A 25,438-nucleotide genomic window follows, 5' to 3' on the forward strand; every position below is an offset into this window, starting at 1 on the left:
ACTTGGTCCCGCTGCGCATTGTGCGCTTAGCGTGTGGGCTCGCGGACAGCGTGTCCTTATAGCTCGCTCTTCATTGACATTAGGCTGGCCTCTCACTCTCTCTGTATGGTTTCATAAAACACATCCCACTAAGTGAAGAGATTGCTTTCCCTTACCTTTGTCAGATCTTACTCCCACTCCTCCCACTCTGTTGTCTTTACTGGGAGAAAATAGAGGACAGAATCTAGCTGTGATCACCCTGCTGGTTTTACCTTGTTGCTTAGTGATTGGCATGTCGCGCCTTGCCTTGCCTCCCCTCCCTGCAGCTTCCTTGCTTTTCCCTGGTTTGCTCTGCATCCAAGTACATTTTCTTGCAGCATCTTTAGAAAACGACCAGTGGCCAAGTTGACTTGCTCCGCTCTGTGGATTTGAACAGCTGCACCACAGCAATAAGAAATGATGGAAATGAACTTGCTCTCAGGACCACAATGGGATTTTTCCATTTCCATAATGTTCATTACTGAAACTCGGTGTAGTACTAAAGTACTAATGAAGTACTTTTTCTTTGGGCACTCAGCTACCCAACCCTTGTATAAGGCTGCAAGTCTGCAAATGAGCAGACCTGAATCAAACGTGCGTGTTCTTTATTTTCAGTCATTTTCAAATATACATCTTATAATTGGTATTGGCAGTGTCCTACCTGACAACGAACATTTAAATCCGTTAGAGAGTATTGAAATGTATTTGGAAACTCAACCTTGTTTGAATTTTGTCAGCCTATACTCAAAACAACATTAACACTATATTAAATACGCTGTAGTTCTCAACTTATCGGCACATAAGTGCAAAATCAAAATGTAACGTTGAAAAGACAAAATTACCAATAAGCCGTATCTCATACGGTAAGTGGACTCTTAAAGGCTTTTCATATCTGCATATAAAAGGCTGTTTCCAGTAAATACCTGTTCAGAAGCAATGTGTGTGGTCATGGGAACAACTTGCCTGTTTATTGAAACGTGTTCACTTACTGACCCCGTCGTTATATGATTGTGCGGTAAGTCATCAGTTTACGTCTGTTGGAAAGCTATCAGATTTTGGCTCTCGTCTGTTTTTCTCATAATATTGTAAGTGCCTTTCCTTGATTGATTTAGGAAACTTGTTAACCAAATTACAGCTCCGAGATGAACTGATGCGTTGATTTTAATGCCTTATTTATGGGTGATCATGCCTGTGATTTGCAAACTGACCTACAGGGCATTCTGGCTGACAAATATATTATATCATGCCTCTGTAGAATAATTTTAAACCATGTTGTTAAGAGATTCAGTTCAGTTCAAAGGCTAATCTTTGCTGTCATAAGAAGGAGTAAAAATTAATATTTATTTTTGCACCACCCAAGATGTACTGTGAATTAGATCCTATGTGTAATGTTGTCCTAATTTTCTGTAAAGTACAAAAGTCTTTACATTTCCAGGTAGAACTGAAAGGGACATGTTAATAATTACATTTATTCATTTGTACGTAATACATGTATTCATGTAGCAAACTCTTTACTCCAAAGTGACATACATCTCGGAGAATAAAATAAATTGAAAATTACAATTAATTGAAATGACAATTTGTCAAGCACTGTTGAAGTGTTTGTGTTTTACTTCCTTCACTTGTGAATAATGTTGCAAGTGTTGGCTCAGGACTCACACTCACCAGTCCTGGTTCTCACCTCTCCTGCTCACCTGTACACTTCCTCTCCACGTAGTTCACGAGTCACGCTTAACAAGTTACCGGGGTGCCGTTAGTGGCAGAAAATGGTGTGGAAAAGGCCTCCAGCTGGAAATTTATTTAAACTTCTTGCTGGCTCATAAATGTAAAATACCGTAAGCACAATTTTAATCAGCCTTTCTAGTTTCTTGGTGTGCCTCCGATCTGCTGGCTACTAAAGCTGCTAGAAGTTGTTCCAGTTGCTGTTCACAGGACTTCGATATGAATTGTTCGGTAGCGTTTCAGCGACTGTTTGATTTCTCCGTCACTTGCACTCTTACCATTGCAGTATCGCCGTAGAGAACAAATAAGAAGATGTCTTTTTCCACGTACAACCTGTGTTGCAGATTGAGTGGTGCCTCCCCCTTCCTGGGGGACAACAAGCAGGAAACGCTGGCCAACGTCTCCGCCGTCAGTTACGAGTTCGATGAGGAGTTCTTCAGCCACACCAGTGACCTGGCCAAAGACTTCATCGCAAGACTCCTGCTCAAGGATCCAAAGTGAGTGCGTTTCGATGCTCCGCAAAGGGGTTCATGGTTCATCGCTTCTGCTCTGCGAGGTCAGTGCGCAACCTTGAAATATTTTGCAGTTAGTATTTCCGGAAACGTGTCTTTAGCCGTCGAGTCATTGTAAGCATGATCCCGTTTTGGCAGTTAAAGGCCAAAAGGTAGTTTTGTGCTGCGTGGTTGACCATTACTTCTTTTTGTGCTCTTTGCGGGTTCTTGGCTTTCGGTTCTTATGAGCATCGGAGAGCTTACACGAGGTAGTGAGCAAGCCCAGCTGTTGTTTTTTTTTTCCCAGAGCACTTCAAAGTAGCGATGCTGTGGTTGTGACCGTTCGTAGCCCTGGGTGTTGTAGACGTGCGGCAGCGCGGTGCTGGACAGTACAAGGAGAAACTTTCCATTGAATTAAGTGTTTGGTTAGTTCCTGTTTGCTCTCGCCTCTTATCGCGTTTTGTGTCCTCGCAGAAAAAGAATGACAATTGAGGACAGCCTTCAACATCCTTGGATTAAGGTTCGTCCATAGTGCTCCAGCCCATCATCTGTGAGATGGAATTCATCATGTAAAAAGGAAACTGTAAAGTGACATGGAAATGTGACGTTGCTTTTCGCTCTTATTTAGCCAAAGGACACACAGCAGGCCCTGAGCAGAAAGGAGTCTGCTGTAAATATGGAGAAATTTAAGAAGTTTGCTGCCCGAAAGAAGTGGAAGGTAACTGATCCGTACAAAGGCAGAGTTGGAGACTGAAAGACTGGAAAAAGTGTCAACGTGAATCTTTTCGTGTTAAGGTGCTCGTACAATATATGCACAGCAGTAAGGAAGTTGCCGATTTTACGGTTTTAAGCGATAAATTGATGGGGAGGTGAATTTTTGCTAGTGAAGGAGCTGGCGAGCTGTCAGACACTTGTCAGTTATGTCCCGTTACACGCATTTTTCGAAAAGCCTTTACTCATCAGTGAGGCATCACTGTGGATCTGTCAGCCGTCAGACCACGGCGTGTCGTACTGCTCATCGCTGTCCACGAAGTAAAGATGAGTGCGTCTGCTGCCGTGTGCAAAGCCTTATTGGCCCTATTTTTACGTCTTCCCTTAACCTTTCTTTCTACTGTAGACTTGCAAAGAGATCGTTTTGCATTCACAATATGCCTTTTACACGTATTCATTTAGCAGACCCTTTTCTCCAAAGCGACGTACATCTCAGCGAAAATACAATGTGTGCATTACATTAGGAGAAAGAGACATAGTTGCAGACGTGTGATTCTTAAGTACAGTTAGTTTCTTTTACCATATGTAGCTACATAAAACTTTACCAGAATATCAACGATCCCTAATCACCTTCCCCGTACTTTTTTTTTTTTTTTTTTTTTTTGTGGGAATTTTGGAATCTTTAACATTTCCACCGCACTTGAAAAAATGTGAGCTGTCAGGGAGAGTTGTGGATTGCCGCGTCTTTCCCGCATCAGTGACTCTTCTGTCTTCCACAGCAATCGGTGCGACTCATCTCCCTGTGCAACCGCCTGTCGCGCTCCTTCCTTTCCAGGAGCAACATGAGCGTAGCGCGCAGCGACGACACCCTGGTACGAACTGTAATGCAGGAAACCCAGTCGTGGCATAAAATCCTTCTTACTGCACTGAGGCCAAAAAATAAACAAATAAATAAATAATCCATGTCCATTTGGACTGGTACCGTTCACATTTATTTCGATAAGATTCACGCTGGCAGCGCTTGCGGCGCTCGAGTGGGTCCTGTGCTCTCTGATGGAATGCGGCCTGGATGCTCGACCGGGCAACTCGCTCTCCCCGAACTCCCTACATTCTGCCTGTGCAGCTGAGCGTTCAGTCGCTCGTGTCGAGGCTTCGCGCTCGGCTGAAGGTTATTGGGTCACATGGAGGACTTAGCAGCGGGGAGCGTGGCACATTTCCCTTTGAAATGTGCATTATTTAATGGGATTAGCATACCGGTTTCGTTGGAGAAAGGCTTTTGCACACTCAAGTGTTAAAAAGAAAAGCTGAAGACTCGAAGATCTGCATACAAAATGTTTACTAGACATACATGTTGCTCTTAGCAATTTTCATTTCGTTTGTAATGTTCCATTAAGGTATTTTCCCCATGAGATTTTTTTACATTGAAATGCATTGCCTCGGTGCCGGAGAATCCGCACTGACACAGATTTCCGTTGGGGGGGTGGGGGTTGCATTGCAGTCGGTCGCTGCCTTTGCGCTCACAGGGTCCCGGGTTAGAGTCCCACCCTCCCTCCTGCTATACCCTAGAGCAAGGGACAAGGCACATAACAACAAACTATTCCAGAAAAAATGACCCAACTGTATTAATGGGCGAGTCGTCATAAGTAGCTGTACATTGTGAGTGACTAAGTGAATACGTGTAAATATGTGCAGGATGAGGAAGATTCCTTTGTGATGAAGGCCATCATTCACGCCATCAACGATGACAACGTGCCGGGACTGCAACACCTCCTCGGCTCCCTGACCAGCTACGACGTGAACCAGCCGAACAAGGTACCGGTGGGCCGGGAGGGTCCCCAGGCATCCCTGAGCAAAATGGAGAAAGGTGATACCCCCCCTACTGAAACGGCAGGGCTGCATCAGATTAACAGAGTGGAGCCGCGTACAAAGAGCACTCTTTGTTTCCGAAAGCCCTCTCCCATCGCCGCATTCTCCACTTTTGGGTTAAAAAGGTGTGCCGATGCGTCCGTTAAATTGGTCCTCGGCCTTCTGGTTACAGCCTTTGAGTCGTAAAGAAAGAGAGAACGAGGCCGTGCGACGTGAATGACTCACGTTTGCGGTTGGATGTTGGACGGCGTCTCGATTCAGTTTTGGACGGAGTTGGGAAATCACAGCTTGCAAAGGCGAGAGGGTTAGGTGTGGAACTGTTTTGATGTTTCTGATGAAATGTCTACCAAAAACAAAAAAGTGAAATGTTATCTGAGGTGAAATGAGAAGGGAAGGGAAAGCAGCGATGAAATGTAACGTGCCTTCAGTGAAGGACAAAGGGTCTCAGCTGTGGGTCTTCTTGCTCGGAGGAACACGGATGTTTGTCTGGCTTTTGCATAGTAGTGTGGGCTCATCCATTTATTCATGGTTCATGTGAACTGACAGTGATGGCGAAGAGTTTTTGAATTCCTTTTGATACATCGGGAGTCTCGGGAGCTCAGAAGCGCGATCACGTAGTAGCTCTGCGGAGGAGCTCAAGGAATGAGAAGCGTTTCCTCGGTAAGGGCTTTGCTCGTCTACCCGTAATGAGTAGAACGTGTTCGTGTGCCTTTCAGCACGGGACGCCCCCCCTCCTCATCGCTGCAGGCTGTGGGAACACCCAGATCCTCCAAGTGCTCATAAAGAAAGGTGCCGAGATTGACGCTCACGACAAGGTTTGAGCTCCTCTTCTGCACTTCATCCCTCACTTCAAGGAGATGAGACTGAAACAAGTATCCTCAGCTCAGTTTCTGTGCGTTTCATCATGGCTGTTCATTTTTGGCCTGCTTACACCTCTGCAGGTGTGATGGTAAAGTGCAGCGCGGTGGGGCTCGAGCAGGCCCTTCCGTATGAACGAACCGTGTTTCGCGCCTCTCAATAACGAAGCATCAAATCCAAAGTCCCACCATGACTGTGCCCTTACGTTTCAGTCTGGAGCAAACGCCATCTATTACGCTGCAAGACATGGGCATGTGGAAACTCTGAGGTTCCTGCATGAAAAGAAATGCCCTCTGGACATTCAAGATAAGGTAAGTGCATCCCGTCCTCGCGTTGATGTCCGTGTCTCGTGAAAAGCGTCAACGCACCGTGCGTTTTGGGGAGACGAAATTGACTTTCAGACTCTTCTCCTTAGACACGGTAAGGGTACAGATTTGTGTAATCCCTCCTCCAGCCGCTCTCCTGTCAGGGCCTTCGCTGTTGCCATGGGAACGAATCGGGCCAATGAATACAGCTATACAACAGCTTTAAGCTTCGCAGTTTCTTCCGTTAAATGTCAGGAATGCACAGCGGTCCACGGCACGCTGCCACACAAACTGTAAAAATGAGTTAATTTTACATGGTGCCGTTAGGCGTTTAGTGTTACTCCGCACATTTCACGTATGCGTCCTTTGAAGGCTGTTCTTAATTACTTGATTTCGTTCATAAGCACGCGCTAAGGAATAACGCAACGAAATGTCGTGTCACGTTCCCTCCCCCTAGTCCGGAGAGACGGCTCTTCACGTGGCAGCCAGGTACGGCAACGTGGACGTGGTGCAGTACCTGTGCAGTATCCGCGCCAATCCCGACATGGCAGACAGGGTACGTGCCGCCTCTCTAGCCTGAAAAAAGTGAAACTAATGTGACAAAGAGTCCAGTGTCGGATGTTTTCAGCTTTTAACAGTTTGTCTATAACTGTCCGCCGTTAGAACAGTTTATCTTGCCTTGCGGACAATGCAGTACTAGACTGGCGCTCGAGTCCTGCTGATGCCGGTTTAGATCCGGATCTTTCCGACTAACCCGCCCGTGTGAGAGAACGCATCTGTGCTCTCCCTGCGTGCTCGTGAGCAGAACATACCTGTGTGCAGGATGAAGAGACTCCCCTCCATTGCGCCGCCTGGCACGGCTACTCGTCTGTGGCCAGAGCCCTGTGCGCGGCCGGCTGCGACGTCAACGTGAAGAACCGAGAGGGGGAGAGCCCGCTCCTGACCGCTGCGGCCAGGGGCTTCCGGGACATTGTGGAGTGTCTGATGGAGCGCGGGACCGACCTGAACTCCGTGGACAAGGTGGGCGTGCTGCTCTGGAACGACCGTTTCTGACCGGCTTGCGCTAACCCCTGTAAAAGCTCTTTCTGCGCCGCCGTACAAGTTAACAGAAGCGATGTGAAGTGCGGCGCTTGTTTCAGGGCGGCCACACCGCGCTCCACCTGGCTGTGCGCAGGTGCCAGCTGGAGGTGATACGGTGCCTGCTTAGCCACCGCTGCCATGTGGAGCAGCAGGATCGCCACGGCAACACCCCCTTGCACATCGCCTGCAAGGACGGAAACCTTCCTATCGTGTCGTCCCTCTGCGAGGCAGATGCCACGCTGGATATCCCGAACAAAGTGAGCATCTATGCTGCGCAAGCCTCATACCGAGTGTGCGTTCTCATGCGGACGTGATTTTACCACGGGCTCCGATGAGCGCCATTGGATAATTTATGATGGACACGATGCCACATGGGTCATCTGCCAAGACAAAGTTCAATTACTGTTACTTATACGTGGTTGCATTCATTTATACATTTATACAGGCCTTTTGTCCAATGGTCTTAGTGGCTAAATGATTTACTCCCTATCAGTGCTCTAGTTTCTATGACAGGTGATATCGGTTTATCACAACCGCAGGAAAGATGGAACGCAGCGTTTGCTTCCCGGCGTACGCGTGAGATGTGAACTATTTTGCCGTTCTGTTCCGCCCCACCCCAGTCTGGAAGAACACCGCTTCACTTGGCAGCTCACAACGGAGCTCTTGAAATCGTCCGGTACCTCTGTGTCGCCGGTGCCAACACCGATGCTGTCACCAACGTAAGTAGCTGCTTACATAATTGTTTGGACACCGGTATTGAGTGCATTTTTTTTTTTTTTTTTTTTTTTTTTTAATTTTATTAATTAATTTATTTTTTTTGTCAAAGCCCAGGTTCCCACAGTTTGACCCCATGCATTCAAGATTTTTATAAATGTATACAGTATTTAAAAAAAAAAAAAAACATATTTATAGTTGCCTCAAGCCACCTGTAAAGAATGCCAGTGAAGTGGAGAGAAATGCATGGAGTATAAAATGTAGAATCAGATTTTTAATAGTGGTGGTTGAAAGGAGATAAGTAATATTTTATTTTATATATAGACAAGTTCAGAAAAACGTTTCACTTGATCTCACTGTCTGAACCGCTTGTCCCATACGGGGTCGCGGGGAGCCGGAGCCTAACCTGGCAACTTAGGGCGTAAGGGGACACACCCAGGACGGGACGCCAGTCCGTCGCAAGGCACCCCAAGCGGGACTCGAACCCCAGGCCCACCGGAAAGCAGGACCCGGTCCAACCCACTGCGCCACCGCGCCCCCTTCGCTTGATCTCCTAGGGGAGTAATTAATTTCACTCTCGAGGGGCTGTCTCTCCGAGCTGCCCAAGCTCACAAGCTATGTCTCAATGGACACACTCGCTGCTGATGTGTTGTGTGCTCGAAAACAGAGCTGTGCTCAGCTGGGAAGGGGATCTCGACCCACTCCGGCGAGCCCCTTTAATTAGAGAACCGGGCTGGAGGTGAGCGCAAGGTGAGGGGCATCCTGCCCCCATTTGGCTCCCATCTCCACAGCTCAGCACCTCTCTGCCCGAATGCATCGGGAAAGCACCCCTTCCTTACACACACTTGACCCCGTGGATGTCCTTTGTTGCCAGTGATCCCATCAATCGCTTCTTTTCCAGCAGTGGGCCGCTGAGGAACGAACGCCAGTTGGAAACAGGGAAACTGATGGGTTTCCTCTGGGTTTACTCTCTTCGCGCACGATCAATATTGCATGCTGGGCGGTTCAGTCTGGGCGTGCGCCGCGCGTGAGAGTGATGGCAAGATCCATAATTCATTACGGTCGTCGTCATTTGAAGGTGCGGTTTGCGGTGGAAAACGAGGCCCCTGCTGAGTGCAGCTGCGGCAAAAGGAGCCCTTTGTAACGCCTGGATTGTCGAGTTTCGAAGTGGTGCACCTGCTTGCTTGTTATTATTCTGTTTGTACCTTCAAGGAACGCGTGTGCAGTTGTGTCCGAAGGTTTGTTTCAGTGCTTCGTTCAGCCCGCGAAAGAGGTCGCCTTCTCCAGCTGGCGTAAGACGCGAACGTCGAATGAACTCGCTCCCCGTAACGGCCTCCGCGCCCTTCGGGTGCCGGATGGGGCTACGTTTTATGAAGGTTGATGGAAATGAATTCGGTGGTGGAGCGGCTCCGCTGTGGGATGCGCCTCTGGAGACGTGGAGACGAGGAGTCGCAGAGAGAGTGGGATGGAGGAGAGGCGTCGGTTCCGTTTCAGAGTGCCGACTCAGTTGGGCGGCGACGCGGCGGTGGCGGCAGACCGTCCCGCTTCCTGCTCGGTCACGCGCCCGTCGGGCCGATGAGCAATGTACGCTGTGACGGACCACGTTCCGCCGCTCCTCCGCGGTTCCCGAACGCGTTTGAAGAAGCGCTTTTTTTCGCTCGTGTAAGATGTAGCACATTTTTCAGTTTGGCTGCTGCGTTTCGGCATTTGTCACATCAGGCCTCACCCAGTGATTGTGTTTGCGGAGCGTTGCAGGAAGCGACTGCAACCGTTCATTTTTTTTTTTTTTTCCCGTCTCTATCTGGTGAAGGGTGTCGACTGCCGCTCCAAAGTTTAAAAAACAAGAAGAAAAATGAAACTAGTCATGGCAGGAGCCGTACCAGCATTTCCAGAGGTCGTCAGGCAGGTGCTGTCAAACGCAATGCTGCGTTTTTTTTTCCGTTCGCCGTTTCTTTCTATTTAAACGAATAAAATAAACTCGTACTGTATAAATAAGCATTCCGAATCCGTGAGCTGAAGGCAGCTGTAGTCCTGGGCCTCCAGCTACTTCCAGACTGGGCTTTCCGGGCAGCGGTAAGACAGCAGCTCGCGGGTCACACTTGGCTCTTCTTGGTGCACACGGCGGCAAAGAGGAGGGATGCAGATTGCGCAGTGAGGCTGTTCGCTGCTGGCTGTGCGCTAGCCGCTGCGCCCCCTGTCTGCGTTTGGCTCCGGCTCACATCGGGGCCACCCGCTACGCGCCTCTTCTCTCGAGAGATGAGTCCGCTGTTGCGGTATAGTCGTCTTCCTCGGTTTCCCCAAGGACCGATCTTTGGGATGCTGCTCAGTGAATTCACCATGTAGTGCCTGAATATGTGCGTGCGCTCAGTTCGTTCGCGTCCCTTTGTCCGCCAGGATACCTGACGGCACGTTCGCGCCGTAGTCGTAGGCTGTTGGGGTCCCTGCCCGTTATATAACCTTCCGATCGATGTGCCGCTGTCAACAGGATGGGAAGACTGCGGAGGACCTGGCTGCAAGCGAACATCATGAGCACGTTGCAGTCTTACTGGGAAAGCTGAGAAAGGTAACGGGTTCGCGACCCACCGCAGCACCGAGAACTGTGCACACGTTTCAGGAGCCATGAGGTTCCCTTAAGGGAGACATTTAGTTCGTGCATTAACTTCATCCCTCTTTTTTGTCTTTTACACACTCAGGCTCGTAAATGTTTGTGTTGTGATTATTCTTCTAAACTGTCCTTGAGAACAGCTCATAGATGCGTTGTGGCTCAACTCCTGGCGCTAAAAGATGGAGCTGTGTCGGAGCTTCGGGCATCTGATGGCGACTCTGCTTCAGTGGCTTCTCAATGTTTGCAGGACACGCACAGAGGCACCTACATCCAGCAGCTGCGGCCCACGCAGAGCTCGCAGCCCAGGATCAAGCTGAAGCTGCTGGGCCATTCGGGCGCTGGGAAGAGCACGCTCCTCGAGTCCCTCAAGTGCGGCATCCTCAGGAGCTTCTTCAGGAGGCGGCGCCCCCGGCTGTCCTCCACCAACTCCTCGCGCTCCCCGCCCTCCCCCATGTCCTGCAGACCCGCAGGTACCCTCTGGCTTCCCGCTCGCCGTACAGCGATAGCTGTAAACAGACCTGTACTTTTGGCGGGTGTGTGTGGCAGAGACGTTGCATCCCTCCCTCCAGCGACCCCACTTACATTACATACATTTTATTTAGCAGACACTTTTCTCCAAAGCGACTTCCAACGAACTCTATGTAGTGTGATCAGCCCACACACCTTATTTACCGTGGTGACTTACACTGCTATATACACTACTTACAATGGGTCACTCATCCATATATCAGTGGAACACACACACACACACACTCTCTATCTCTGTCACTCACACACACACTATGGGGGAACCTGAACAGCATGCCTTTGGAGTGTGGGAGGAAACCAGAGCACCCAAAGACTTACACTGCTAGATACACTACTTACACTCGGTCACTCATCCATACATCAGTGGAACACACTCTCTCTGTCACACACACTATGGGGAACCTGACCAGCATGTCTTTGGAGTGTGGGAGGAAACCAGAGCACCCGCAGGAACCCCACGCAGACACGGGGAGAACCTGCAAACTCCACACAGTGCGAGCTGGGATCGAACCCACATCCTCCCGCACCGCTCAGGCACTGTGAGACAGCAGCGCTACTTGCTGTAACCACCCCCTTTGTCCGCACTGCACAGCATGTTTGTCGTGGCTCCTTTGCCACGCTCGGCCAACTCGTGTTTGTGGAGTTTTGCTTCACGAAAGCTGAGTCACCGCAGGCTGAGCTCATTGGAATCTGTGTCCGTTCAGTACCTTTTGCTTCATATTTGTCATTTTACCAAGAACTCTTCTAATAGGGATGAGTGTCTTCGCTTCCTCGTCTGCACCATGTTGCTCACAGTGAGTCGGTACCTTGAAGTTCCTCATTGAGTGACGGGGGTTAAAGAGCCTTCAATATGGTAGCGCCACCGAAATTCCCGTGGGAAAATCAGGCCTTTGTGGGTTTTAAAGCAACTCCTGCTGCTGCTGCCGCCATCTGCTGGAATATTTTCTTTATTTAATGCATTTCTGGCTAGAACCACAGATTATGTACTTTTTAATTACATTTGTACTTAGAGAAGCCATTGAGGCCTTCAGTGGTGACAGATATCCAAGAGAAGTTGTCCTTTCGTGTGTGTGTCGTGTGTGTCTTTGCAGTCTCTGCGAGCATCTCCAACCTGTATCCGGGCTGCGAAAACGTGAGCGTGCGCAGTCGCAGCATGATGTTTGAGCCCAGTCTCACCAAGGGGGTCCTGGAGGTTTTCTCCCCTGTGCACAGTGCTCTCTCCGCAGCCGACGAGCAGGCCACCAAGGCCGTCGACATTCAGACCGCCAGCCTCAGCGGTACGTGTTCCCTCGTGTCGTTCCTACCGTTTGGATGCGATAATCCCGCTGCATCGCCACTGTTCGCTATTGTGTACGATCAGCCGTTATTGCATAAAGGCAGTGTGCATTTTTGTGTTTTCTAACACAACTCATTTGTCCATTTACATTTATTCACTTAGCTGATGCTTTTTCCAAAGTTACTTGCAGTGTTCAGGTTCCTTACTGCTGTTTGTTCATTTATACAGCCGGAGCAATTTAGAGAAAGTACCTTGTTCAAGGGGGGGTACGGTGGCACAGGGGGTTGGTCCGGGTCCTGCTCCTGCTCTTCGGTGGGTCTGGGGTTCGAGTCCCGCTTGGGGTGCCTTGCGACGGACTGGCGTCCCGTCCTGGGTGTGTCCCCTCCCCCTCTGGCCTTACGCCCTGTGCTGCCGGGTTAGGCTCCCGTGCCCCGTGTGGGGCGAGCGGTTCGGACGGACCTTGTTCAAGGGTATTGCAGCTGGAGGGGGGAATCGAACCTGCGACCTCTGGCTCCAAAGACAGTAGCTGTAACCACTACAGTACCAGCTGCTCCCCTACATCCATCATAAGACAAATTAAAGTGGAAAATATGGTGAAATGTTGGGTGTGCAGTGGTGCATGGCATGGAGCACTTTTGAGCGTTTTTCGCTCCTTCGTTTTCCTTCCTTTTCCCCAGGGGTCGGGGACTTCAGCGTGTGGGAGTTCTCCGGCAACCCGGTCTTCTTCTGCGCCTACGACTACTTCGCAGCGAATGACAACACTGCCCTGCACCTGGTGCTCTTCAGCCTGGAGGAGCCGTACGAGACGCAGCTGAACCACGTCACCTTCTGGCTCAACTTCCTCAAGTCCCTCACGCTGCCAGAGGACAATATAGGTGTGTTTGGAATCCAGAGTCACCGTTGTGTGTGTGTGTGTGTGTGTGTGTGTGTGTGTGTGTGTGTGTGTGTGTGTGTGTGTGTGTGTGTGTGTGGACGCTGTTCTTTCCAGGTCATCGGCAGCTACTGGGTTTTTGCTGCTGGTTTACAACCCTTTACCTAGCGATGCTTCCCTGAACATAATAAATGAAGAAATAGATTTCATATCGACGTAACAGTAACTCTCTTACATTCTGGCTTCATAAAGGAATTCTCTTTACAGCAATCTCTGTCAGCGTCAGAGAAGTGTGATTACACTTAATGAAATAAATGCAGATAAGATGGTTTTTGTCCCCCCCCCAGCAATGGAATGTATTGCTGCAGTGTATCCTGGTCAAAGGGACTGCGTCTCATGAAATTGACATTTCAGCAAATGTTGCATCTATAGCTCGCGTCCGTCCGTTCATCGTTTTGAGTTATAAAGCCGTGTTGTGAAACAATGACTTGTGTGGAAAAGTTTGACTCCATGTACTTGCCCGCTGTCCATTTTCCATACGTCGCTGTATACGACGTCGGGGTGTGACTGAGCTGCTGCTCTCGTGTTTAGCCGTTCTGTGCTGTAGCCCATCAGTAGCTGCTCCTTGTCCTTGCTGTAGTCCTGCACTGGCCCCCGTCCCTCTGTCCCCTGTCCCGCTGTCCCCATGTGCTCCCGCTAACACTCTTCTCTGTCCCCGTTTCGCTCTTGAGCCAGAACCCGGTGTCTGTCGTCCTCTCCCGGTACCATCCTACGAATCATCTGAATTCCCGTGGTGTCCGTTGCCATTTGCTGCCATGTCCATTCTGTGTGCTCCATCCCCTCTCGTTGCTGTTTGCAGTCACCTGCCACTTACCCTGTCAAAATTGCCATTTCTTTAATTCGCTTTATTGAGCACCAGAGAAGAATCGTGCTTTTGGCTTCTCCTCGCAAAGTACACATTTCTCGCAGCTTGTAAGTGGTCCTCTGGGGGTCTCTAGTATAATCTGGTGTGTGTGTGTAGGGGTCGGGGGGTGAGGGAGGGGTTCCTCTGCAATGCGTGCTGTTGTGTCCCAGTGTCTTTCTCATTGTCTCTCAAAATGTTTTCTCATAATTTCAGCCTGGCTTGCCTTAACTTTCAGTGAATTGATGATTCATTATTAGTGTAAGTACTATATGCTGTAGAGAACACATTCATAGCCTGACATACAGTATGAATGGTGTCCAGTCGTGTGTTGGATCACTGCCAGGGAGCTTTTTCATGTCCTCTTTATAATAATGTCTTGACCTTGGTCTTTTCCATCGTCTGTAATGTTTGTGTTTAAGTCCAGCTTCAGATCATTCTTTATTGTTGCTGCTGAAGTTGCATTTTTGGGCGAATAGTTCTGTCCTTTCGGTACTTGTTGCAAGTCACTCGGTAAAAAAGGGTGTTTTCTCCTACCGAACTGCCTTCAACGCCAGCCTTCGGCGGGAAGATGAAGAACCCGCTGCGGGTGGTGTTGGTGGCCACTCACGCGGACATCGTGAACCTGCCTCGCTCTTACGGGGGCGAGTTCAGCTACGACAAGGAAAGGTCGCTGCTTAAGGAAGTTCGGAACAGGTGACCAGTCTCTTCCTTTCTCACTTGACGAATATGCTCAGTGTCGTACTCTACTGAGTACCAGTGTCATACCAAAGTCCTGCAGAAGCATTTCAATCGCTCCTACTCCAGGTAACTTAGAGTAACTCGCTTTTTTCATTTCTCTTTGGCCATCTTTCCAGATTTGGGAATGACTTGCAGATCTCTGAGAAGCTCTATGTTGTCGATGCCGGAGCATCCAATTCCAAAGACATGAAGCTGCTTAGAAATCACTTGCAAGAGCTTCGTAACTCCATTATCTCTGTAAGTCTCATTGTGTTCCTAGGTGCGTGTTTCTGATTTCGATGATAAAGATCTGCTGCTGCTGCAGGGAACTTTGGGCAGGTCTGACTTCGGTGTGGTTGGTGCGCGTGCTGCACTGCGCTGCTTTAGTCTGCTCACAGTTTCCTGTCTGAGTTTCATTTACTTAATCCTTTCAAGTGTTTTCTGGAGATTACTTATGGTTCAGTGCAAATTCAGTGAAACAAATGAATGCCTCCAAAAGATCTTTCCAGGATATAAACAGCGAGTGAGTCACAGTCAGTTATATTTCATCTTGGTGAAGTTCACATATTTCACTTGAAATTAATTCTTTTCCACGGACGAATGTGCTGTAGCCCATCTAACACAGCGGTCACTGCTTCCGCTCTACCTCTGTCCCTGCAGACGTGCCGACCCATGACGCTGCTGTGCGAGAAGATTTTGTCAACCCTTCCCTCCTGGAGGAAAGTCAACGGGCCCAACCAGCTGATGTCATGGCAGCAGTTTGTGCTGGATGTCCAGGAGCAGATAAACCCCCTGGTCAGCGAGATGGACCTGCGGGATGTCGCCTCACAGCTCCACAGTATGGGGGAGGTGTGTAGCAACTGCCTGTGTGCCTTTCACGCTCTCCATGGTGTAGCTAGTATATAATCTCTTTAACCGTCGACATCGATACTGATTTTTACCTGTACAAAGGTTTGACTGTCATACGATTCCAAAAGGCGGCAAAGTGAACATGTGAGGTGTACGGTGTGCATACCCTGCAAATACCCAGTCACCTTGAACCTACACACACACACGCTCAGGTTTCTGACCACCCTCTTTGTGATCTCTTGCTCCACGTAGATTAACATCATGCAGAGCGAGACGGTGCAGGATGTGGTTCTGCTGGACCCGCGATGGCTGTGTAGTACCGTGCTGGCTAAGATCCTGTCCATCGAGACACCCAAAGCCATCCATCACTATAGGGGGCGCTACCGTCTGGAGGAGTTGCAAAGCCTTGTGGCGGAAAGTGATATTGATGAATTGCTACAGATTTTGGATGCCATGGACGTGTGTGTCCGTGATGTTAACAACCCAACCATGGTGGACATCCCTGCCCTTATCAGGACCAACGGGCTGCACCGCTCCTGGACAGAGGAGGATGAGGAAGAGGAGGTGTTGATCTATGGCGGTGTGCGTTTTGTCCCCGCAGAGCACCTCACACCGTTCCCATGCGGCCTCTTCCACAAGTTACAGGTCAACCTCTGCCGCTGGAGCCATCAGCAGAAGCCAGAAGGAGACGACATCCGTCTGTGGACCAACGGTGTGAAGATTTCGCACGGTGGTGCAGAGGTCATGGTGCTCCTGGTAAATCATGGCCAGGGCATTGAGGTGCAGGTGAGAGGGCTGGACTCAGAGAAGCTGAAGTGTTACATGTTCCTGGACCTGATCTGCAGTATCATAGACAACCTGATGGCTACCACACTGCCTGGACTACTGACTGTGAAGTACTACCTGAGCCCCCAGCAACTGAGGGAACACCACGGACCCATCATGATATACCAACCCAAAGACTTCTTCAGGGCCCAGGCTCAGAAGGAAACATTTCTGACCAACACCATGGGGGGCTACAAGGAGAGCTTCAACAGCATTGTGAGTTTTGGTTGCTCGGAGGTCTACCACCAGGGCAGCCTAGGAATGGACATCCACATTTCGGATGTCTGCCTGTTGGCCAGGAGGAAGCTCTGCCGACTTCTCGACCCACCGGATGCAATGGGCAAGGACTGGTGCTTACTGGCTATGAACCTTGGCATGACGGACCTTGTGGCCAAGTACGGCACCACCAATGGCACTCTGGAAGCGGGGGCAATTCAGCCCAGCCCCACAGCATTGCTCCTGCAGGAGTGGGGAAATCAGCCCAATAGCACTATCGGCATTTTCATGGCCAAGCTCCGGGAACTGGGCAGAAGGGACGCGGCCGACTTCCTCCTGAAGTCGTCGCCTGTCTTCAGGGTGAACGTAGAGGGCACTGCTCCAGACAACTATGCACCGACGTGCAACGGGGGCACTTCTTACAATTCCATCAGCTCGGTCGTATCCCGGTGAAGTACCGTGGATTTAGGGACGTGAAGTGCAATCGGAACAGAGGCTGGCCCCCTCGTCACGTTGTTGCGTACAAAGACGTGGCTAGATCGCGAGGCTCATGTAAATGTGATGCTTTGTACTGTGAGAAATACTCTTGTTACCCCTCATTAAGGAATGTTTTATTCACCTAGTTTACCTGACAGTTGTTCTTCTTCAATTAATGATTTGTTATTCCAAGATGGACATTCATATTGCTGCCATTTATGTTTTATTTATATATTTTATATGTTACCATCACCTTGTAAAATGAGCCCTTTCTTAAAGCTTCCGTAACATTCAGCAAGGCTTTTTATCAATTTTGAATTGCTTTATATATTCAATGATTAAGTGAACTTTAAATATTTGCTGACAGCTGTATTCCTTCTGAAACTAAGAAATTCAGTGCTTGGCAGCTGTAACTGCTGTGAATGTGAGTGCCTTGATATATGGTGGTTTACTCTTGTCAGTAAACTGTCTTTTTAGAGCATTGTATTAAAGATGTTCTCTACCTCCCAAAAAGAGCACAATACTGCGTGATTGAAAAAGGGGTGCTTACGAAATCGACACCTTGGAATTAGAGTTTGAAGAGGCGTTTTCCTTAGAAATTCGCTTTGGGTCTATATAGGAGTTGTAGGTTCTGGTGATTTGCGTACATTTTATGGTAAACGATCTGAAATTGTGTCTAGTATTAATATAAAATGCAAAGTTGTAACAACAGAATAATTTTGAAATGTTGTTTTGCTATCTATGACCTTCACATTGAGCGTCTCTTCTTGGTTGTACCGTGTACAACAAGCCTTTCCCTTTTGAGACAGATCCTATGAGAGAAGAGGAATAGACTACTATTACCTCCACCTTTGCGCACGAAATGCTGGAGCTGGTCGGTAGCCGCTGTGCTGACGGTTCGATCCATTGCCGAAAAGAGTACAGCGCGCTCTTCCGTACGAGTGTTATCCAGCACAGCAGGTCACGTCACGGCAGGTCACGTCAGTGCTGTGTTAGGGGAGCAAGGATTATTCAAGGTTAGAGACAATCTGCTGCTGTCGGCCACCGTTACGCCTACGTTACTAGAAGCGAGAACCACGGAAAAGATGTCGGCTTGCTTCCGTGCTCTGGGGCCTGTAAAAAGCACACAGTATTTGCATTCCGAGCAGCGTCGCAGCCTGCTTTCCATATTACGAGCAAGATCTCTGTACATATTTTAAAAATGCTCTTTATAGAATTAAAGAAGAATTTAATACCGAGCACACATTTTGTTAAAAAGCTCTATTTCGGAGTGGCGGACACATGCATTACGTACTGTATATGTGGTCCGTGAGCCGTTGTGCAGTGACAAGAGCACGGCAGACTTTTCGAATGCGTTTAATTCTCACTCTTCTGTATTCTGTCCGTTTTCTGCTCACACACAGTTTGAGAGGTGTTCTTCACTTGAACTTTACACACGTTTTTTTTTTTTTTTTTTAAAACAAAGCAATTGTCCTGTACCAATACGTTTTGCATTTTCCGTTCTTGCATTGCATTAAAACGATAAAATCACAAAGGTTGTGTTTTTTTTAAGACTAATCTCAACACAAAGCTAGGATGTTTCTTATGGATCATGCGATGCTGCAAATGTAAACTAGCTTTCCTTCGACGGACCTTGTGTCTCTGCCTTCAGCATTTGCCTTGTTCTCTTTTCCACTTACCATGTTCTGTAATAGTCGTACTGAGTGAAAATCTCACAACGGTCACCAATTTCGGCAAGATATTTGAATGTACCATCTTTTAAGGGTTTCTAAGTAGCTAGTAAACAAAGCAATTAAATCCAAGCACACACATTTCTTTGAGGGTTTTAGTTTGGGAAGTGAGCATGACTGCCTTCCTGGGGAGCTATCAGAAGTTGAACATGCGAACACAGCGGAAACTTGTACTTGAACATATAAGCTACCTGCTCTACGACAAATACCTTTTAGCCAAACTAAAACAATCTTTGAAAAAGGGGAAAAGGGTAGTTAGTTAATTAGAAAAAACTGCTATTAATGGTTATTGTATTAACCTTTCAGACATCTTTATGAACATTCTTTTCATTCTTGAGGGGGTTCTTTTTTTCCCAACTCTGAAATATTGAAAAGGGTACATCTTTGGGAAAGGAAACAGGTGTATTTAAGACTGTACAGGCATCTCTTTGCACAAAGTTATTGGTTCTATTTATGAATTTCATTTGTAAAGCATGCCTTGGAATGTTATGTACTTAATACTTCCTTAAACTTTATAGTGTAGTACATTTTTTATAATAAATTGTTTATCTGATATGCTTGTCAGTGTTTTTCTTGGAAGTTGTATAAATACTGGGTCAGCAAAGGGGCTGAAAACTTGCCCTGTGCTGCACATCGCCGTGTTTGCGATGGGCAACAAGTCGTGCAAGGTAAACAACCCAGAAAGGGGTCAACAAATATCCTGGTTATGCAAATAAAGATTATTGGGCTTCTTCAGTGTGCTCTGTGCGCCTTTGTTTTAAGTTTGCAAACTATGGCCGTGTTACTTGCTGAGGGGAGAAGGATGTATGTAAAAATCTACCAAAGCTAAAGTTATACACAGTACACTGTGTTCCCAGTATACTACGGCTTTTATCTTTCCCTCCAAATAGTTCACAATGCATTGATCACTGCTTGTCATTAAGTGCACTCAGAACAAGGGATTCCGTGAACTACACTTTCATTCTCAAGATTTACCACAATCACATTTTTTAAAAGACACAAAGGCACTTGGTTGGCAGCATTCCTTTTAAATATTTCCATATCTCATCACTTTCTAGGCACGAGCATGCTTTACTCCTTACGACTCTGCATGTGTTGTAGATGAGTAGGCGGGCCGCAGACAGGCAAGACCAAACAAAACCTGCCATCTTAGCAGGACAGCGAAATGAGCAAGAGCAAATGAAGAAATCACTGGAGTGTTCAAAACATATTTGCTCTCACTCGTCTCCTGTGTTGATGAGATTAAAATAATTTAATCAAGAAACCCTGCACTACAAATATTTACTGTAAATAAGCAGCTTAGCTTACAAAGCCAACAAACACCTCACTTTGACAAACACATTGATACAAACTTTGTAAAAGGTGATAGCAGCAGCGAGCTGCGAAACTACGTTGCTTGGGATAAAAGTGTATGCTAAAAATGAAAAAAAAAAAAATCTATGTAAATGTAAGTAAAAATGTAGTGTTACCATGGGGAACAAAATGGACACAAAATTGAAAGGGAAAAAAACAAGACATGCTGCACATGTGATGAATGCAAACACAGGGCTGAATCGTTTGTAGAGATTTTTATTTTCTGTTTCACTACATTTCATCTTAATACATCAAAGTTAAAGAATTAAAGAGTTATTTTACTACAGCTGCGTCCAACATTTCTACAGAACCAAAACTTAAATAAATCGTTGAGCATCAAGTCATATCATTAACGCTTTATTGGAGTTAGAAGAGCAGAACTCGGCAAAGGGCGCAGGCGCTGCGGTACTGCGCCGTTAGGTGTCACTAGAGAGCCGTGTCTCGTTTTCACCACAGTATCGCGAGAAGACCGGCAGTATAAGCCGGGGCCAGAAACAACGTAACAAAAGAAGTAACATAAGGCACCAGTTAACGAAAGTTGTGTTTTATAATTTAAACATGAGTACACAGTACAACTATACAGAGGAGTTGGCAGACAACTCTGTTCAAAGATAAAGTGAATGAACACTGTTTTGGGCTCGCGTTTTGACTTGTCTTGTTACACTTCATCTAATCAAGCAACCCAACGGCTGAATCAATGAATGATTAACTTTGTTTGTGACGCTGGCGATAGTCCTGTGCTGTGTGTGAGAGAAAAATATTTAAACATTTCGTAACGCAGTCATTGAAAAAAAGGCGATAGCATTTTAACTGCATGTTAAAACATGATGTAGTCGTCGAACAGGGTACCTGTTCATCATGTTCCCATGTGATGTAACGCCTCAGGGCATTTGGTTACCGCCTTAAGTTAACGGTGGCTGTATGAACTGGAAAAAGGCAGGAAAAAGATTGCGATATTCCACCATAGACATAGTCTCAAAAAAATAACACAGACATCTGGAATGTACAACAGTAACAACAGCACTGTTTTCAAATACAGCGTCATATATTGTATAATCGCAAATTTTGTGCAATAATCCAGAATTTTGTTTTCCACAAGAATTATTGACTATACGCGGAAAGTCATCTAGTTCTACTTGGTATATATTTACATGAACCCGGGATAACATCACGTGCTACTCGGTCACATGCGGTGATGACCTCAGAGGGCGGGATAACGATTCTCACAGCCAATCAGAGGCCTCGTGGGTGGAGCTACATGCAGCCTCCCTATATCTTGGGCTTCCAAAACAATCGCCAAGAAATTCCATCGGCCGGAATCGGTAGCGGTAAGTAACATTGAAACTACGCTCATATCCGTTATTGCGGCCGTCCGCGTTGGTGCTGGCGATCACCATTCGGTGAGTCTTTTTCAAATAAAATAAGGAGCAGTTAATTGAAATTAGTACATTCCCACTAATTAAAACGCTTATATAATTCGTTGCTTAAAAATGAACACGCTGATCTGATCTGGTGGTTCCTGATAGTTTTTGTTGTTGACTGAGTCGTGTTGTATAGGATTCCTCCTCCTTGTTGGGGTTTTTTTTTTTTTTTTTTTTTTTGCCGAAGGGAAAATGCCCCTCCTTCGCACTGATAACTGCCTACGCAAAAAAAAAGGACAAAAGAGGGATAGTGCTGTTTCTTCTCGCCTCTATCATCATATGACATATGTATGTGTAATTATGTGCGCCGCGGGCTTCGCTCCGCTCTGTGTTGCGCTCGCTGGAGTAGCAGCCCGGTTTACTCGGAGCTCCTGGTATCGGCCCACGGGACGCTATTCCTCGGAACCGCCCTAGTTTCGGGACAATCATGAGTCATGACGAAGCAGCGTGTCGCCGGGTCGCTTTGCGCTCTTCCACTGTTCCAGGCCTCCTGCTCCGCTGCGCGCTTCTGCATGAAACTACCCCCATAATCATCCTCCACGTTAACTAATTCATTCTTATTCTTTACTTACATGTATTTGTTCCGCAGACGCTTTTCTCGGAAGCGACGTACGAAGTACTACAGAACATGGATCCAGAGACTCGTGACTGTAGCGCAGAGTTACTCACTCAGTGTGTCGCGTTATTTACAGGAATTGAGGAAAACGTGTTTGTCTCCGAGTACCGCCGCTTCTTTATTTTTAGCCGCGTACAATACTGCTTGTACTGCTTCGCACCCGCACCTTAGGCATTTTTATTCACTCTTTTCCATGAAACTTCATTTTATCTAGGTGTGTGTCTGGTAGTAGTGTCCGTGCTGCTCGTCCCGCTCCGTCCAACATGGCCCGCCGGGCCGGTGTCCGGAAACACTGTCGCACCCTGAGACTCGTTTGCCCTGTTCCCGCAGCCCTGACTGTTACCATGAGGCTGTGCCTTCCTGTGTTCCCCCTGTTGCTCGCTGCAGCCTGCGCTGCCCCCGGCTTCCTGGACCCGCAGCTCGACCAGCACTGGCACCAGTGGAAGAGCTGGCATGGAAAGACCTACCTCGAGGTTCGTCTCGGCCCCTCGTCGTGTCGGCGGCGGCGGCGAAAGTGTGTCTTTTTTTCTCTCTGCCTTTCTTAGTGTCCCTTTTCTTTCTGTAGAAAGAAGAAGGCTGGAGGAGAATAATTTGGGAGAAGAACTTGAAAAAGATCGAATTGCACAACCTGGAGCACTCCATGGGAAAGCATTTGTACCGTCTGGGTATGAACCACTTTGGGGACATGGTGAGCTGTTTTCTTTAAAAGATGCACACAAAAGAAAAATGTTGATAGATGATATGCAAACTTGTGCAACAAATAGAAAATAACATTTGAATGTTTACCGATGCTCTAACTAGAGGTAAGAGCAACCGATAAAGAAGCTGATGCTTTGGCTCCTTGATTTAAAAATTGCACAATTTTTCAGACGCACGAGGAGTTCAGGCAAGTCATGAATGGCTACAGATACAAGCCGGAGAGGAAGTTCAAAGGGTCAACGTTCATGGAGCCCAACTTCTTGGAGGCCCCGCAGCAGATTGACTGGAGGGAGAAGGGTTATGTAACTCCAGTCAAGGATCAGGTGAGAGCATAATTTAATAGTTAACTTATTGGGGTCAGGTCAGAAAGCTGTAACAACTGAGTGACTTGCTGGAAAAGATGCAGTTAGGGAAAATGTTTCCCCATTTTAACAATCAATTTCCCTCTTTCTGCTTTAGGGCCAGTGTGGTTCCTGCTGGGCTTTCAGTACCACAGGCTCTTTGGAGGGCCAGATGTTCAGGAAGATTGGCAAGCTGGTGTCCCTGAGTGAGCAGAACTTGGTGGACTGTTCCCGTCCTGAGGGGAACGAGGGCTGCAATGGCGGGCTCATGGATCAGGCCTTTCAGTACATCAAGGACAACAACGGCTTGGACTCGGAGGAATCTTACCCATACTTGGGAACTGTAAGCCAAATTCCCCCCCCAGTTTTGGTGTTGGCAGCATCATTTGACCTAAACCCCACCTGTTTTGTAAGCTCAGTTTTTAACTTTATTATTACCCCCTATTCTTAGGATGATCAACCGTGCCACTACGATCCAAAATACAACTCCGCCAACGAAACTGGCTTTGTGGACATTCCAAAAGGGAAAGAACATGCTCTCATGAAAGCAGTGGCTGCTGTTGGCCCAGTGTCTGTTGCCATTGATGCTGGTCATGAGTCTTTCCAATTCTACCAGTCTGGTGAGTGAATCAGTAATATTCTGCCACAGAAAGCATTAACGATGCCACACATAAGCATGCGCTTCGAAAGTCATAGCTATATCCTTCCGTACCTGTGTATTGTATTATTTATAACGGTGTAAGACAGGGTTAATTGGTGATTCTCACTTTAGTTTTTGTTACTAGATTAACTTCAGTGCAACACATTGGTCCGCAATTGTTCATCCTCAGCACTTTGGTGGGGGGATAATTGTTTGGTCTCTGTAATATGTTTTTTAAATTAAGGCTAAACAAAAATTGTTCAGAATATTTGACTCTACAGTATTCAATCTTTTTTTCCTGCCTAACATAGGGATCTACTATGAGAAGGACTGCAGCAGCGAAGACCTGGACCATGGTGTGCTTGTTGTGGGTTATGGTTTTGATGGTGAGGATGTTCATGGCAAGAAGTACTGGATTGTCAAAAACAGGTGACATTTGAATCCTTGTTTCCTTTTTTATCACTGGTGTACAAAGCAGAGCTGACTGTTTTGCATTCCAGGACTAAAAATCCCATTTTTCTTGTAGCTGGAGTGAGAGCTGGGGTAACAAAGGCTACATCTACATGGCCAAGGACCGGAAAAACCACTGTGGCATTGCAACAGCAGCAAGCTACCCCCTGGTGTAGTCATCTTAGGTGTTTTTCCAATTTCTCTACCCCTCCTCCCCCAATTTTTTTTTTCTTTTTTTTTTTTTTTTTTTTTTTTTTGTCCCCCCCCCTTCAATGACCACCATTCATATTACAACCAGAATAAGGCTGTCATACAAGAAAAATCAGTGTGGTTTCAGTGGAATGTCATGGAGTTTATGCAACTTTAGTTTGTTTTATGCCATTGTTTTAATTTTAAACTTGATTACTTGTAAATATGCATGGTCCTAGTAGAAGCCTGTTTTAAAATTTTACTGTTTTAAATGTGAAATGCTTTCTACTTCTGTGATCAATTAAACTTTTAAACATAACAATTTGTGGGAGTTTTTTTTTTTTTTTTCTCCCCCCCCCCCCCCCTCCATACAAGCTAATATAGTGAGCATGTAACTGTGTGGTACATGAGTGAATGTTGTGGACCCGAGCAATTGTTGTCAGTGTCCCGTTTAGCCTTGCAAATAGATATAATTACATTTGCACTAATAAATACCCTTGGGGGGGAATCCCCTAGGTTTGTTGGGTATAAAGGGAAAATGAGGGTACTTTAAGTGATAGATTCAGCTAATGGTATTGGTTATGTCACATCAGTATGAGGAACTAAAAACATGTTTAAAAGTATTAGCAATATTTTGGTTGGTATTGTATAAACTTAACACTCGATGGGTCAGCTGAATTGTAGCCTTTCCCCGCAGTCTTCAGAGTAATGGTTTATTCTAATACTACTATTGCAATGACTTAAAGTAATTGTGATATGTAACCTACTAAGTAAACAACCTTTTATGGGTTCTGTGTGTTCATTGTGATAAGTTGTTGGCTGTGCCCTGAGAGCCTGTGGTGAGAGATAATAGTCACCCTGCCTGTATAGAATAGTCTCCAGGCAAACCACAGCCTTCAAATGGCTGCACTACAGATGTGGGACATGTCTGGAGCGATACTATACAAAGGATTTGTTTCTCTAAGA

The 25,438-nt window shown here is 47.0% G+C and overlaps 2 protein-coding genes across 3 annotated transcripts in view; both read left to right on the forward strand.

The window, feature by feature from the left end:
- dapk1 (death-associated protein kinase 1) overlaps positions 1 to 17,546 on the forward strand; it is a 40,570-nt gene extending 23,024 nt beyond the window's left edge. The window contains exons 8-26 of the mRNA XM_018759168.2: positions 2,085 to 2,237; positions 2,706 to 2,751; positions 2,860 to 2,949; positions 3,722 to 3,814; positions 4,635 to 4,754; positions 5,525 to 5,623; positions 5,879 to 5,977; positions 6,429 to 6,527; positions 6,794 to 6,991; positions 7,111 to 7,308; positions 7,672 to 7,770; positions 10,251 to 10,328; positions 10,618 to 10,840; positions 11,990 to 12,175; positions 12,852 to 13,049; positions 14,504 to 14,642; positions 14,804 to 14,924; positions 15,327 to 15,515; positions 15,768 to 17,546. Coding sequence (XP_018614684.1) covers positions 2,085 to 2,237; positions 2,706 to 2,751; positions 2,860 to 2,949; positions 3,722 to 3,814; positions 4,635 to 4,754; positions 5,525 to 5,623; positions 5,879 to 5,977; positions 6,429 to 6,527; positions 6,794 to 6,991; positions 7,111 to 7,308; positions 7,672 to 7,770; positions 10,251 to 10,328; positions 10,618 to 10,840; positions 11,990 to 12,175; positions 12,852 to 13,049; positions 14,504 to 14,642; positions 14,804 to 14,924; positions 15,327 to 15,515; positions 15,768 to 17,009 — 3,670 coding nt within the window. The 3' untranslated portion in view covers positions 17,010 to 17,546. The remainder of the gene's footprint in view (positions 1 to 2,084; positions 2,238 to 2,705; positions 2,752 to 2,859; positions 2,950 to 3,721; positions 3,815 to 4,634; positions 4,755 to 5,524; positions 5,624 to 5,878; positions 5,978 to 6,428; positions 6,528 to 6,793; positions 6,992 to 7,110; positions 7,309 to 7,671; positions 7,771 to 10,250; positions 10,329 to 10,617; positions 10,841 to 11,989; positions 12,176 to 12,851; positions 13,050 to 14,503; positions 14,643 to 14,803; positions 14,925 to 15,326; positions 15,516 to 15,767) is intronic.
- A 3,750-nt stretch (positions 17,547 to 21,296) lies between these two features.
- On the forward strand, positions 21,297 to 24,734 carry ctsla (cathepsin La). 2 transcript variants are annotated; one of them, XM_018759441.2, is made up of 8 exons: positions 21,297 to 21,444; positions 22,484 to 22,626; positions 22,719 to 22,841; positions 23,023 to 23,175; positions 23,312 to 23,536; positions 23,645 to 23,813; positions 24,145 to 24,262; positions 24,360 to 24,734. In XM_018759441.2, exons 1-8 carry the CDS (start codon positions 21,312 to 21,314, stop codon positions 24,457 to 24,459), a joined length of 1,164 nt encoding a protein of 387 aa, XP_018614957.2. In that variant the 5' UTR covers positions 21,297 to 21,311; the 3' UTR covers positions 24,460 to 24,734. The 2 variants fall into 2 exon arrangements, with proteins under 2 accessions (XP_018614957.2, XP_018614958.2); XM_018759442.2 differs by having other exon boundaries at positions 21,439 to 21,516; positions 24,360 to 24,732.
- The last annotated feature ends 704 nt before the right edge of the window (positions 24,735 to 25,438 follow it).

Source organism: Scleropages formosus, chromosome 17 (assembly GCF_900964775.1).
Source record: "Scleropages formosus chromosome 17, fSclFor1.1, whole genome shotgun sequence".
NCBI lineage: Eukaryota > Metazoa > Chordata > Actinopteri > Osteoglossiformes > Osteoglossidae > Scleropages > Scleropages formosus.